General features: G+C 42.5%; 1 protein-coding gene across 7 annotated transcripts in view; it reads right to left on the bottom strand.

The window, feature by feature from the left end:
- The window catches only part of LOC117075396 (membrane cofactor protein), a 42,733-nt gene extending 39,098 nt beyond the window's left edge, over window positions 1-3,635 (bottom strand). For 6 of the 7 annotated variants that reach the window (XM_033197712.1, XM_033197714.1, XM_033197710.1 and 3 more), the window contains exon 1: window positions 3,376-3,635. In XM_033197712.1, the coding sequence (XP_033053603.1) occupies window positions 3,376-3,469 (94 nt within the window). In that variant the 5' untranslated portion in view covers window positions 3,470-3,635. Of the gene's footprint in view, window positions 1-3,016; window positions 3,259-3,375 lie in introns of those variants that run through there. The other variant, XM_033197715.1, reaches the window with a different exon arrangement.
- Between the last annotated feature and the right edge of the window lie 10,687 nt (window positions 3,636-14,322).

Here is a 14,322-nt window from a genome sequence, read left to right on the forward strand (position 1 = left end):
GCTTCTTTCATTGGAAATAAGGAAAACACCTAAAATGGCAGAAGAGACCACATACAACAGGATATTGGGGATTTTGTCCAAAAAAGCAGCTCCTCTACTGGAGGAATGAATGAGACTGGCCTGAAATTTGATACATTGTTTCCTTCAGCTATCTGGAACCACTTGGCAACCACCTTTGAGAGGGCAGGTCTCCCATGCACAGCACTGTCTGCTTACAAAACCTTCTCCTTGTGAGACTGAGTTGTTCGAAAAATTGAATGTTTATTTTAATTCATGTATTCTCTCTGCCTAGCATCGTGAGTTCTCATTTTTACTTTCTCTAGGTTTCATACGTGTCTGGATTTAACCCTATCAACCTTAAACTTAACCTTGTTTCTCCTTCTCTTCATTTTTAGTTTTGTTATCGTCCATGTTGCACCCTATTCATTTTATTTTTGTATGTTTCTCTATTTCAAATCGCATTCATCATCTTCAACTTCCTGTTTTGTTTTGTGTGTGTGTGTGTGTGTGTTTTGTGTTTTGTTTTGTTTGGTTTGAGACACGGTCTCTCATTCTGTCACCAAAGCTGGAGTACAATCAGGGCTCACTACAGCCTTGACCGCGGGCGCTCCAGTGATCCTCCCGCCTCAGCGTCGCAAGTAGCTGGGACCACAGGCATGCAACATCACATGTGGTTAATTTTTTTTTTTTTTTTTTTTACATTTTTTGTATAGGTGGGCTCTCCTTATGTTGCTCAGGCTGCACTTCTAGCACTAAGCCTATTTTAAGCATTAATTGTAAAAGACAAAAAGAAAAAGTCCTTTCATTTTCTTCTTATCACCACTGCTCCCTAATCCCATCACCCTCCTTCAAAATGAACATTTTAATGATTGGTGAGATGCAAGACTGAAGTACTGGAAGCCCTGCAGAGTCAACACAAACAGGGGAGACAGATCCTTCCTGGCCCTCAGCTGCCCCTGCCCTAGCTTTTTAAGTACTACAGAAAGACCATCCTGAGCATAGCTCTTTAAAGAACCTTCCTCTTGGAGGTAGGAGGAACTTTCTCCTAGGCTCTAATCCCCAGCCAAATAGTATATTTAATTTTCTGGTATTTAACAGATATGGAGGCAAACAAATGGGGCTTTTGGAACCACAAGTGTGACAACACAGGCAGGATCCCTGCATTCTGACAGGGAGAGACAAAGAACAGAAAAGGTCATTTTAAAAGGGTGATTACAAGTGAAGAGGGACTTGAACTGGGTTGTACGTTCAACCTGAGATGGGGAGGATGTGGGGGGGGCGCGGGGTGGGGGCGCGTTCAGAGAAGGTCTCCTAGGGCATAACCTTCCAGCTGATTTTGCAGAAGAGCAGGCCTGTTTCTGCAGCAGGTCAGGGGGAGAATGTTCCAGGGCTGAGGGAACAGCAAGCACAGAGGCCCCAAGGTGGCAGAGTTTTGTTTGTTTGATGAGAAGAAAAGCCTTCCCTCCCTCCAGTCATTTGTTAATGCTGTCAGATTTATATCTGAACATTATACTCCTTTCCTCCAGAGAACTTCCCTTGGTTCATAATTTATTTGTTACTATTATGTTTTGGTTAATGTCTGCCACTCCCAATACATTTTAGCAAATAATTTATTGGTTACCTACTGTGTTCCCGGCACTGAGCACTTAGCATTGAACAAAACAAAGTCTCTGCTTATCTTCCTGCATGAACGTGTGTGTAAACAAATAGTGAAAAAAGGATCAAGAAAGTAGGAATGGTTTGTTATTGCCTACCAGTGTAATAGCAATAGACATACAAAACCCATATTCATTGAATGAATGTTCCTAAGAAAAGAAATGCAACGTACAAACTGTACATGGAATAGAATCCTAAATATAATTTGGACATAGACACACATGAAGCACAATAAAGTCAGAAGGAAATATACCAAAATATTAAAAACAGCCTTTTATTTTGTTCATTTTGCACAATAAGCATGTATTTAAGCCTGTATTTTTTGACTTTTGTTTTTTTTTTGAGACAGGGGCTCACTCTGTCATCCAGGCTGGAGTGCAGTGGCATGATCACAGCTCACTGCAGCCTTCACCTCCTGGGCTCAAGCGATCCTCCCACCTCAGCCTCCTGAGTAGTTGGGACCATAGGCATACACCACCATGCCCAACTAACTTTTGTATTTTTTGTAGACATGGGGTTTTGACATGTTGTCCAGGCTGATCTTGAACTCCTGGGCTTAAGCAATCACCCAGCCTGGGCCTCCCAAAGTGCGGGGATCACAGGCGTGAGCCACTGTGCCTGGCCTAGCATGCATTTTTAAAATTACTGATTCCATTCAATGAAATACAATACAAATTTAGTGGGATAGGCCTTAAGCTTTAATTTACGAGCTGTGGGGGAAAACCAGATTAACATTATTTGCCTTCCTTTGTTAGGATACTAATTTCTCACTAGGCTTGGTTACCAGTGTTTTTTAGGTTGCTTCACATCTCTCAAATATGACTCTAATGAAAAGAAGGAAAACAATGTCAAAAATCCATTAGGTAATGGAATCAGATACTGTCTCTATTGGTTGCGAACAAGAAGATGACTCGATGGTCCACCCACCCACAAAAAAGCAGCCATTTAAAAACTAATAGGAGCTCAGGCAACACGGAGTCTGTTCACAGAAGGCACAAAAAGCATGGCACGCCCTTACCACCTCTCTAACCCCAGGCACTGAGAGCCTGCTCTCACCCAATATGCCCTCCCCAGCCCGAGTCCGCGCTCACTCCATTCAAAGCAAACAGTGAGCTAGCTGTCTTGCCTACAGTGAACTACGCACACAGGCCACTTGCGCACAGCACGCTCCCAGCAACACCTGGCCAGGCCCCTCTCGCCCAGCCCAGTCCAGCACATGGGGCACAGCAGACGCACTGCAACCCCTACCGCGGGTACTATCCAAGCCCTAATGAACACCCCACTCACCAAGGCACCAAGGGAACACAGGGCAAACTCTCACCACGGGCACAGCACGGGCCCTAGCAACACTCCCACGCACCTGTGCACTTCAGAGCAAGCCCCCACCTGGGGCGCTCAGTCCGCGTTCCCTTTGTCGACTGGGCTCAATCACGAAAACACTGTTCACGCTTGTTTTAGGGACGCAACCAGATCCTGCGTAAATGCCGGCCGCGCACACCACGCCACCAAACAAGCTTCACCTCCGACTCTGCGTGGTTCCCGCATTCACCGTCACATATCCCCGGAATCTGAGCACTGCACCCCTCGGAGAACCCTGGCCTCTCTCTCCATCCCAAGCCCGCACGACATGCAGTGAGTCCCGCCCCGCGCCTCCTGCCCGACTGACTGAGCAGAGCTCCAGCCTCGCCGCGGACGCGCGAACCCGCCCCCAGGTCCTACCGGAGAAGGACAGCCGCAACACCAGGGCCGCCAGAAGCAACCCAGGAAAGCGCCGGGAAGGAAAGGGACGCTCGAGAAGGACGGGAGGCGCCATGCGCGGCGCGGGAGACCCGTAATTTATCCAGAGGTGAGCAGAGAAACCGAGAGCCAGTCGAGCAGGGAAGTCCCTTCTGAGTCCGGTTATTGGACACAACAATCCCCAAACTCACAAAGTTTCCAGGGCGCTTGACGGGGGGGCGTGGCCTGGGCGCTTGGGGTGGAATTGAGTCTTGGCGCCGGGGCGGCTGGAGCCAATCGGCGGGCCGCGGGGCGGGGCCTCGGCGCGCAGGGGTAACTCGTTGGCCTTGGAGGAGAAAGGGCGAGTCCAGAGCCCTAGCAGGAGGACAACCGTGGGCCAGCGCCCGTCAGGGTTAGTTTTATCCTGGGGCTCTGCAGGCTGTCTGGACTGCCTGAGCCCTTATTTGGTATTTTGCATTAGTCAGGCATTATTAGGAACAATGTGAGTTTTTCCTGCTTGAATGCCTGCTACTGAATCTTCTCGGGGCCATCTTGTTTTCACAGTCTCAAAGGTTTGACTTCTGCACTCCCAGCCCCTAAGATAATTTGCTCTTTGCTTCCCCTCCCTGGAGAGGACCCCTCAGAATCTAAATTATTAAGCAACACCAGGCCGTTAGCATATTGAGACTCTATGGGGCCTTGCCCTTGAGCAACTGAATGTTTTATTGAAGACGAAATACACATGCATGAACAATGTAAGACCAAGGGTGGCCTACGTGCCAATTGGAAGCAATGAATGCAGGAGGATTGGGATGGGTAGAAATTGTTAGGTGAAGAGTGGATAAGGGGGAGAAGTTTCCTAGTGAAACAATCTCAGGAAGAATATCGGAAAATTAAGAATGAGCAGGATTGATTTGTAGGGTTCTGAGTAAACCGGTATGACTGGTAAAAGGAAAAAAAGGGACATGACTGGCATTACAAGAGCAAACAAAGAGTTGACATCTCTTCCCCTCAGATTGGCAAAGAATTAAAACATCAGCCAATGTGAGTGAACGTGTTGCAGGGGGACCAGTACTCTGTTTGTATCGTAACTTTTCAGAATGTTAAAAGTCTTAAAGTGGACATGACTTGTGTTAGGCTATCAGTTCCCAGAGAAATCATCAGAGCTGTGATCAAAGATTTATAACTTTTGAAAAAAAAGTAAACCCTAAGTGTCTAGCAAAAGTAATAAGGAATTTCTGGTAGTTACCTTTGCGTGATGGAATTCTATGCAGCAAGTATTACAAAAGTATACCAAATATGAGAAACTATGATATAATTGTAAGTGGAAAAAGCAGGGTCCAAACTGGCATGTGCCTTTTGGCAGTCCTTTTATTAAAACAAAAGTGCGCTCTCTTGCTCTCTCTCTCTCTCTCTCTCTCTCTAAAATAGTTTGGAACACAACAAAATTAACAATGGTTGATAATATTATAGATATTTCACTTTCCTTGTGCTTTTCAGTTTTCTGTTTTCTTTGTTGACCCTATGTTACATTTAGAATAAGGTAAAGAAAATGTGTTAAAAAAAATCAAACCTATGTGTCAATTGCTGTTTTGTTGATGGAATTATGGAAGTAGAACTTGTATTACACAGGGTTTGTATGAGAGGATGGTGAGGAATTGGATGCTCAGTGTATAAACCTAAAATAGGTCTTATGGAATTGTAGAGATTAAATGTATTTAATACAGTTCTATAACTGAGATGTACTGAAGACTTTCTGGGTTCACCAAACCATGGAATTTCCTCTTCCCAAAAATTTTCAAATTTTTGGCAAAGAATACAATACATTGAGTGTGGTGGTATATCAAATAAACATCTTAGTATCTTGGATTATAAAATTCAGACACTCCATGACAGTAATTAAAGGAGGTATAATTAAGGGGATAGTAAACAGGAAACTCAATGAGAGGAAATTATTATTCCTGTTAATGTACGGTGTGAAGGAGTGATATGACAGACATGTTCTGTGGTTCAATGCCAGCACTTATTTGTGAAAGCAGGTAGTCTATTTATTGTTCTCCACAACAATAGATATTAAAAATTCTCCATTTATTTTCAGGCTTGGAAGAAAGATGCCTTTTTCTCATGAGAAAAATTATTATAAAGTATAGAAAGAAAATGTGGCTAGTGTTTGATTTCCTAGTTTCAGGTGTCAGATTAAACTCAAAGATTGGTATTTTATTGAAACTTTCTTTCAATCAGTCAAATTTCTATCCCTGAGGTGAATCAAGCCATTCTTGACACACTCAAAGACTTTCACATTACATTTATGAAACTAATTTTTATTTGAGTTAACTGAAGCTTCATTTGAATGGTTCTGAGCCTTGTTTCCTATTTTTGGGGATAAGTTCCATAAGTCAGGGATAGAATTTTCTTATAATATCTCCAGTGCCAAAATCTATAATAGGTGTACAATGAATAACTGGTAAATATTGGATGAAATAAATGGTTCTTGTGGTCAAGTGCACTTAACATGTCTCTGCCAGTTCTCCTCCAGCATGAATTTACTAAATGTCCAGAAAGTTCTGAGAGATTTTGATTTAAATAATTTTAGACCCTAGAAAACAAATCGAGATCTGTCTGTAAAAGGGATGAAGTACAATTGTCTGCACAGCAAACTTTCCTTAATCAGGTGTTGCAAGCTTACTTGTGAAGTGGAGCTGTGGTCTATCCCTTAGCCTTGAGATCATTTTAGTGACTGAGTTCAAAGGGAGGGTGTCGACAATGAACTTCCTGAGGCCTTAACAGGGGTAGAACTTGAAGCCACAGCTTTGAATGAAGTGGATTTAGGAGATTAATGTTTCCTCCAACTCCCCCTAAAGATTTTGTCAAACTGCCAAAGAGAAGAAAAGGAGAGAATGGAGGATATGTGTGCTTGTGGACCAGGTTTATTACTATGGAATCTCCTTTAAGGGGCTTATGAAGGGCAGTGTGGGTGGTGGCTGGTGTGCAGGGATGTCATTAAACTGTGGCCAACTCTTTTAAAATTTGATGTTAGATGTTTCTTTGCCTCGTAAATTAGTATACTGTATTTACATTATGCTTTTCAGGAGCAGGTGTAGTAGTATGAATGGGCCTCTATTTGCATCTACTAAGCACCTGCCGGCCAACTGACCTTTATGGTTAGCTGTGTCTGATCCTCTTTCCTGTTACTATCAAGAGCATTTTTGTGGCATTACATATGAACACAGGGATTATGAAAACAATCTGGTATAGAAAGAGGTGCATTTCTCAGAAGGAATGGATAGTATTTTGTTTCCTCTTGGCTTTTGAAGGCTTTAAAAACATAAGTATATTAGAAATTATATCCCGTAAGTCAATTTGCAAAATAGAAATAAAGTATTTTACTCCTTTCTCATTGTAATGGTAGAGAGAAAATTTCATTTAAGCCTGATAAACTTTACACACTTGGTGTACCAAGAAAGCAAACAAAACAAAGAATGTTAGGACTAGGAATAGCTTCAGAGAGCAATTGGTGTCCAGCCCCTGCTGATAGGGCTCCGATGTGTGGAGGAACACCAGGTACTTTGTCTTGCATTGAATTGGAAAAAACAAGATGGACACATGTGGAGTGGTTTTAAGGAGTGGAGAGTTTAATAGGCAAAAAAGAAAGGAGAAGAAAGAAGGAAGAAGCTCCTCTGTACGGAGACAGAGAGAGCGGGGCTCCAAAGCCGAGAGTGGAGACCTCAAGTGGGGCAGAAGCAAGCCAGATATATGTAGAGGCTGGAGGAGGTGGTGCCCGACTTGCACAGGGCTCAACGTATTGGTTTCACTAGGCATGTCATTCACATAGCCCGCGAAAAAGCTGGCCTTCCCAGCCTAGTCTTTTAATTTGCAAATGCAGGGCACCATGATGTTCTACACGCATGGGGATATGTGGGACCATGTTGCCAGGCACATGTTGGGGCAAGGGCAAGAGGACAACCATGGGAATCATCATGTTGGGTGGACCCAGTTTCTAATGGCCGGTGCTTGCATATCTAAGGCTGCCTTCCTGGCTCTCAGGGCCTGGGCTTTTCTTTTTGACAAGAAACATTTCTGGAGCTGCTTTGAAACAAATGAAAACTTTCCAAGGACCCCTTTTCCTCTCTGTATGTCTAAAATAATTTCTTAATAACTCCTATCACATTCTCCTCCAACCCCCCGAGGAGACAACCTAATTGCTGTTAGGGGGTTATTGGGTGATGACTTTTTCTGGCTACTTCCTGCTGAAAATGGACGTCAAATGGGGAACACCAGCTAGGGCTCTTCCTGGGATCTATCTAAGGGTTCTTGGAAATAGGGTGTGTCCATGCGTGATCCAGTTTGTAGCACCTATTTGGAGTTTGGTTGCTTCTAGAGAAGAAACAATTTGAGTTACAGTATTGAGTATACAGGGTTTAAGTATTAATACAAGACATATAAGCAAGAGAGGGCTTAATAAAGGGTTAACCAATTCCATAAAGAAGACTGGAATTCATTAAAGAGGGATTGTAACCACCCGGGACTAAAGCCTGCATTTTTCCTGAGCCTGTTGATGGTTTAGATTTTATCTTTTTTTTTTTTTTTTTTTTTTGAGAGAGAGTCTTGCTCTGTCGCCCAGGCTGGAGTGCAGTGGCGCGATCTTGGTTCACTGCAAGCTCTGCCTCCCGGGTTTACTCCATTCTCCTGCCTCAGCCTCCGATTAGCTGGGACTACAGGCGCCCGCCACCACGCCCGGCTAATTTTTTTGTATTTTTTAGTAGACACGGGATTTCACTGTGTTAGCCAGGATGGTCTGGATCTCCTGACCTCGTGATCCACCCGCCTCGGCCTCCCAGAGTGCTGGGATTACAGGCGTGAGCCACCGCGCCCGGCTAGATTTGATCTTTAAGTACCTGTAGATTTTCCTGTACTTTAGTAGAGGTGTTAATCCAGAAGCAGCATGTTTTATTTGAAAGTGCATCACTAATTCCAGTAAAAAGTCCTAGCAGACTCAGTAAAACTTTGATGCTTCCTTTTTGTTAGTAACTATTATCCTCCTGTAAGGATAATAATTAAGCAAAATATACAGTAATGGAAACTTTCTGTCCAATATTTCAGTTAGAAGATGCTACCATGTATAACTCCATCACATACAGTAGAGTGAGTATAGCAATTCCCACAAGTGTGGTGTAGTAGATAATTTCCATCTAAAATTTTACTTTCTTTTTTTTTTTTTTTTTTTTTTTTTTTTTTGAGACGGAGTCTCGCTCTGTCGCCCGGCCTGGAGTGCAGTGGCCGGATCTCAGCTCACTGCAAGCTCCGCCTCCCGGGTTTACCGCCATTCTCCTGCCTCAACCTCCCGAGTAGCTGGGACTACAGGCGCCCGCCACCTCGCCCGGCTATTTTTTTCTATTTTTTAGTAGAGACGGGGTTTCACAGTGTTAGCCAGGATGGTCTCGATCTCCTGACCTCGTGATCCGCCCGTCTCGGCCTCCCAAAGTGCTGGGATTACAGGCTTGAGCCACCGCGCCCGGCCTAAAATTTTACTTTCTAAGATATACAATTTCCCTTTGGGGTTTGTGAAGTTCCTTGGTTTTATTTTCCCAAACAAAGAAACCTCCAGTTTATGGGCACCCTACTCACTTTCATTACCTGGCAGAATTTGCAGGATAATTGCCCGGAACTAGCACATTGATCCAGATTTTTACATTACCTATCCTTTTTTGTTTCTTCCAAGCTGCAGGAGATCACTTGATTTTCAGGAATAAGCAGGGTTAGTTTAAGATGTAGGCAAAAAGCTTAAAAACAATGAAACTAGGATTTAATGACAAATGTGTGATAAGCTTTGGAGCATAATTTCTCTCTCCATTCCTCATTTTTGGTAAAAACAAATTATGATAGGACCGTGTGTGTTGTTTGTAGAATAAACTTTAATCTTATACTTGGCCTGATTACTTGCATAAAATGCAGCAAGAATGGTTATTTCTACATAGGCCTTTTGGATTGGTTTTAATGAAACTCTGTTCCATAAGGAATTCCAGATAAGACCTTCAGAGCCAAGCCCACCATGGGTTTATATCCGCAAATGCCTGTGAGTTGGGTGATCCTCGCGTCTTGAGATCCCAAGATAAACTCGGAACTCCCAGACCTGTTAGAAAGTGATCTTCTTTACTGATCACAGGTTAGGAACCATGTGCAGGGTACTGTGTAGACAAGGCATGAGGCCACTTCTCCCCAAGGGCTTTTTATTGTCTCTGCGTGTCCAGCTTGATTCCTTAAAGGGAAACACATCCTCTCAGTCAAAGCCTTGGTAAAATAACCAGTTTTTCCAATTGTGTCCTGTTGACAAAAAAAAAAAAAGGATTCTTATTGCACTGATGCAAACAACTATATTGCTGTAAGTTAAGAATACTCACAGATAGTCTCCAAATTCCAGAGGAAGCAAGCAGAGAAAAATAAACATGCTCCAAATTTTGTTCACAGTAGTAAACCTTACTCAATTATTAAAGGCCATATATAGCTTAAAATAAGTTTCCTTGACTCTGAAAAACAAAACAAGGACCAGCAATATTCCAAGCAAAAGTTAAAAAGTTTGCTTTAACTTTCTGAGTGCAGTCCCTTTAGTTAACTCTTGTTTTGTTTGATATCTGTGAACATGTCAGTTCTTTATGAGTCCTGTACGTCCTTTCTCTATTCCAGTGTTAGTGTTCAATGCTGTTAAAAACCTGCATTTGAGAACACCTGTTAAAGTCCTTAATATAGCTGGGTTATAAACCGTTTTTTGAGAAGGAACAAAGCAAGACAACAATTATCTGTGAATGGCAACATTTCCCGGACAGTTACAGTTAAAAACATGACTGAAAAAGAAGTTTATTTATCTGTGTGGCTTCCAATAATTTTACCCTTAATTATGACTGATAGCATATACTTAGACATTAGAATTTTGGAAATCCCATCTAATTTTGGAACAGATATTATTCATCAAAATATGACTTAAAAGAAGACTGGACATCATTTTGGCAATCTCATGTGACTAAACATGTCAAATAATCCTGTTTACCTCTTTTCTGAATGTTTCAGGGGTCCTCTGAACCATCCAAAAAGCCAGCCCTCAGGAAGGAAAATTTTGAAACTTGAAGTTTGATTTTGAGATGACTGTTAAAATGTTAGAGGTTTAGAACACTTGGTGTTATAAAAATAGAATTCCAGATTGCCATAAATTATTTTGCCAAAATGATGACTCAAACGGCAAAAACGTTTCATTAGCCTTTACTATGACATGAAAATCCTGTTCAAAGACAAATTTTAGCCTTGCATTAGTTTGTTAATGTAAACCCCAATTTGTTTAAATGAAACCTTACAGATTATTCCATCTAATCCAATTTGACCATGAGGTGAAAACTTAACAAACTTTTTATAACCCTTTTACTAAAGGGCAGTTTAGTGTTTTAAGACCTCCTTGCTATACTTTTATTTCAATGCTCAATTTATGAAAAGACCATATAGATACTATGGGAGAAGACAGTGTAGTGCTTCTATCACGTATTTCATTGTAAGGCAACCCAAAACCAATCAGCTTATTTTGTAATTAGCCCATCCCCCATGGGAGTCTCATCTCTTAGTTGGGGTGGGATGGAGTGGGGATGTTTCCATATCTTTCAGGAGGCCAAGAGCATGCTTCTCTGATTTATAACTGCTGTTAGCCATCCCTTAAAGTGTATTTCCTACCTGGTAACTACACACCAAAGCTCTCTCAAAATGCGAAGTAATTTTTGATACCCCAAAACTCAAAACCGTCAGATAACACAATGCAAAACAGAACACAGCCTGTGATTCTGAGAGGGATCTATCTCTTTTAATTCCTGGGTTTCATGAGGAAAACAGTTTTGTTTTTTGTTTTTTTTTCCCCAAAGTGGCGCCTTCGGTTTTTCGCAAGGAATCCCATGCTACCAGAAGTTTTCCCAAGGAGTCCCATGCTACCAGAAGTTATCTTAGGGCCTCTCATGCATGCATTAAGAGTGGTAAGAAAAAAAATTGAGAAAAATGATTCAGCTGACAGAAGAGTCTTCTTCCAGAAAAACTTTTAAATTTACCTATAACTTGAATATCCACTTTTAATTAAGCTGAGCACTCTTTAAGAAAATTATTTTAAACTCCTTGTTACTTGACTTTAGCCACACCAAGCAGTTAAGATTTTTTACTTTTAAACCTTACAAAAGTAACCTCACAGGTGAAACCAACAAGCCTTAAGGAGGTTATGATTTAACCACAAGTGTACAAGGTGTTTTTTAAGGGGAGATAGGTAGCTCTCGAAACTGTCATTGCCAAATTGTGACTGAGACAGTGAAAGAGATCCAACCCAAACAACTCCATTTTTTTTCCAGCCCCCAAGCTGTCCTTGCCCATCCCTGGGCATAGACTGAACCAACTTTGTGAGGAGCCTAGTTTACAGTGTATAGTTTAAAACAAAGATGATAACAGCCCCTTGTTAAGATATACTCCCCTCTTGCCAGGGGACCAGACCAAGAAACTTAAGATTAGAAACCATGACTTAGGGGTCATGCAGCTGGAGGCTACAAGATTTTGTCCCTCTCAAGATGAGTGCTTAAGATATTTTGTAAACCCTGCTCATGATGGATTAGCTGGCACCACCCGCATTGACAAACTGGCTTATCTGACTTTGTGGCCGTCACACAGGAACTGACTTAGCAGAAGAAGACAGTCACCATTGTAAAATGGCAGAAACTAAAACAAAGTATTGCCATGCGGTTACAGGTTATGTTCCCAAGAACATGAAACAAGATGGAGTCCTGTAGCCAAGTTTGTTGCTGACCATTTTGTTGGGCTGCCTTGAACAGCAGGCTTATGGGGTTCTGGGCCTGCATCCTAACCTAAGATACCCTTTCTTTGACAGAACCATATAGAAAGACATGCAGAGCACATCAGATTGTCTGCAGCTTAAGACCAACTTCACAAATCCTTTTTCATTAATTATAATTTTACAGATAATATAAACTATGATCTTTATTATCCCGTTTACTGGTTTGCACAGGGAGAGAGAAGTCAAAAGCCTGACTAGTAAGAAATTTTTACCCTTTTGCCAGCATATCAGCCTTCTGAGTTCCCTTCCACCTTGGCTCAACTCTAAGCCAAGCATTTTAAGGTTTGGAAAATTAGCATTTCCCAGATTGGAAGAACATTATAAAAGAGATAGAATCAATTTTAAACTGCAAAAACAGGAAAAACACCTTAGAAAGGAGTTCCAGTTAGGGTTGTCAGGAGGTATTGGCTCTTCCTATTGGAAATGGTGTTTCCCCTATTTCTTTGCCTTCCCTATTTTCTCTTTTCCCTTTTGGCCTACTGTAGGAGACATAATGCTCATCTCCAAAATTCTCTTCTGCTTGCAGAGCTGCCTGTTTTAGCTGTGGTTAGGGTTTGGCTTAGAAACAGCATAACATTCCTCCATGAGAAGTCAAATACCTGAGTTAAATTTTGGAAAGCTTCTATATACCTATCAGGGTGGTCCAAAAATCGACCTTTTACTTGTCTGAGGCCCTGCAATGAGAAGGGAACTTGAAGGGCCCCCAAATAAGGGGGATCCTCAGATGGTTCCCCTGGAACTTACTTCTTTAATTTTGGGAAAGTAAAAAGGCCATGCCTTTGTGCAAAAGAAAATAGGCCACTTTTTCTTCAAAGTTTCAGGGTCGAAGGAGTCCCAGTGCTTTAAAATACACTCCAGGGGAGTGCATGTTAAAAGATGATTTGTTATCCATCTAGAAAGAGAAGTGAGAATAAAAGCGTCCTCTTAGTCTCCTTCCTTTCGGTATGTGATCGAGGATGGAGACAAAAACAGTAGAGGGCGTCCCCCCAACTATATTCCCTCCAGGGTTCCTGGATTCCCAGCACTTGTTTAAAAGTGCCACCCATGACTGCAGGCGTTACCCTCCAAGCTATGGCACCAGAGGAACTAAACTTTTGGGCCTTAGTCACGCCGTGCCCAAGCAGTCTTAGTCCTCTGCCTTTTATTTCCCTTTGACCTCCTAGACTTGTGTGGCCTGCGTTCCTTCCTAAATGGATTTCAAGAAAAACCACATAATTGGGCAAGGTCCCTGTAAGGGAGGGGGCATGCTGAATTGAACTCTATATCCTGCTATTATAGCCCGTGCTAAAGCATTTACCCATAGAAAAATGGTTCCGGTTAACTTCTGGACTTAAAATTCCCTCACTAATTAAGTACTGTCTTAATAGGAGACAGAATACATGCCTTAAAGGAACATAGGAACTGAATGTTCGTTTTTCTGCCAGTGGGACAATATGGAGACTAAAATGTGACTGCAGAAGACATCTTACTCCTAACTGTTAAAAGCAGAGCTTTCCCGTCCACAGAAATAGCAGTAGAAAAGTGCAAAACGGGCCGGGCGCGGTGGCTCAAGCCTGTAATCCCAGCACTTTGGGAGGCCGAGACGGGCGGATCACGAGGTCAGGAGATCGAGACCATCCTGGCTAACACGGTGAAACCCCGTCTCTACTAAAAATACAAAAAACTAGCTGGGCGAGGTGGCGGGCGCCTGTAGTCCCAGCTGCTCGGGAGGCTGAGGCAGGAGAATGGCGTGAACCTGGGAGGCGGAGCTTGCAGTGAGCTGAGATCCGGCCACTGCACTCCAGTCCGGGCGACAGAGCGAGACACCGCCTCAAAAAAAAAAAAAAAAAAAAAAAAAAAAAAAAAAGTGCAAAATGGAAAAGTAGCAAAGCTGCAATGTACTGCAGAGAACCAGCAATGTGTCTCATGAAGAGGATTTTTATTTCCTCTAGGTGGCTTAGAAATACCATGTGCTCGCCAGAGAAACCGTAGAGAGTAAGAGACGTTTATTGAGTTACTGACTGTCATGATTCGTGATCTTTTCTAACAGACCATGAACTGTTTTTGCCATGAACTGTAAAGATTCCTGCACATTAGACACACAGAGA

This window comes from Trachypithecus francoisi, unplaced genomic scaffold (genome assembly GCF_009764315.1).
Source record: "Trachypithecus francoisi isolate TF-2019V2 unplaced genomic scaffold, Tfra_2.0 Lachesis_group5, whole genome shotgun sequence".
Taxonomy (NCBI): Eukaryota; Metazoa; Chordata; class Mammalia; order Primates; family Cercopithecidae; genus Trachypithecus; species Trachypithecus francoisi.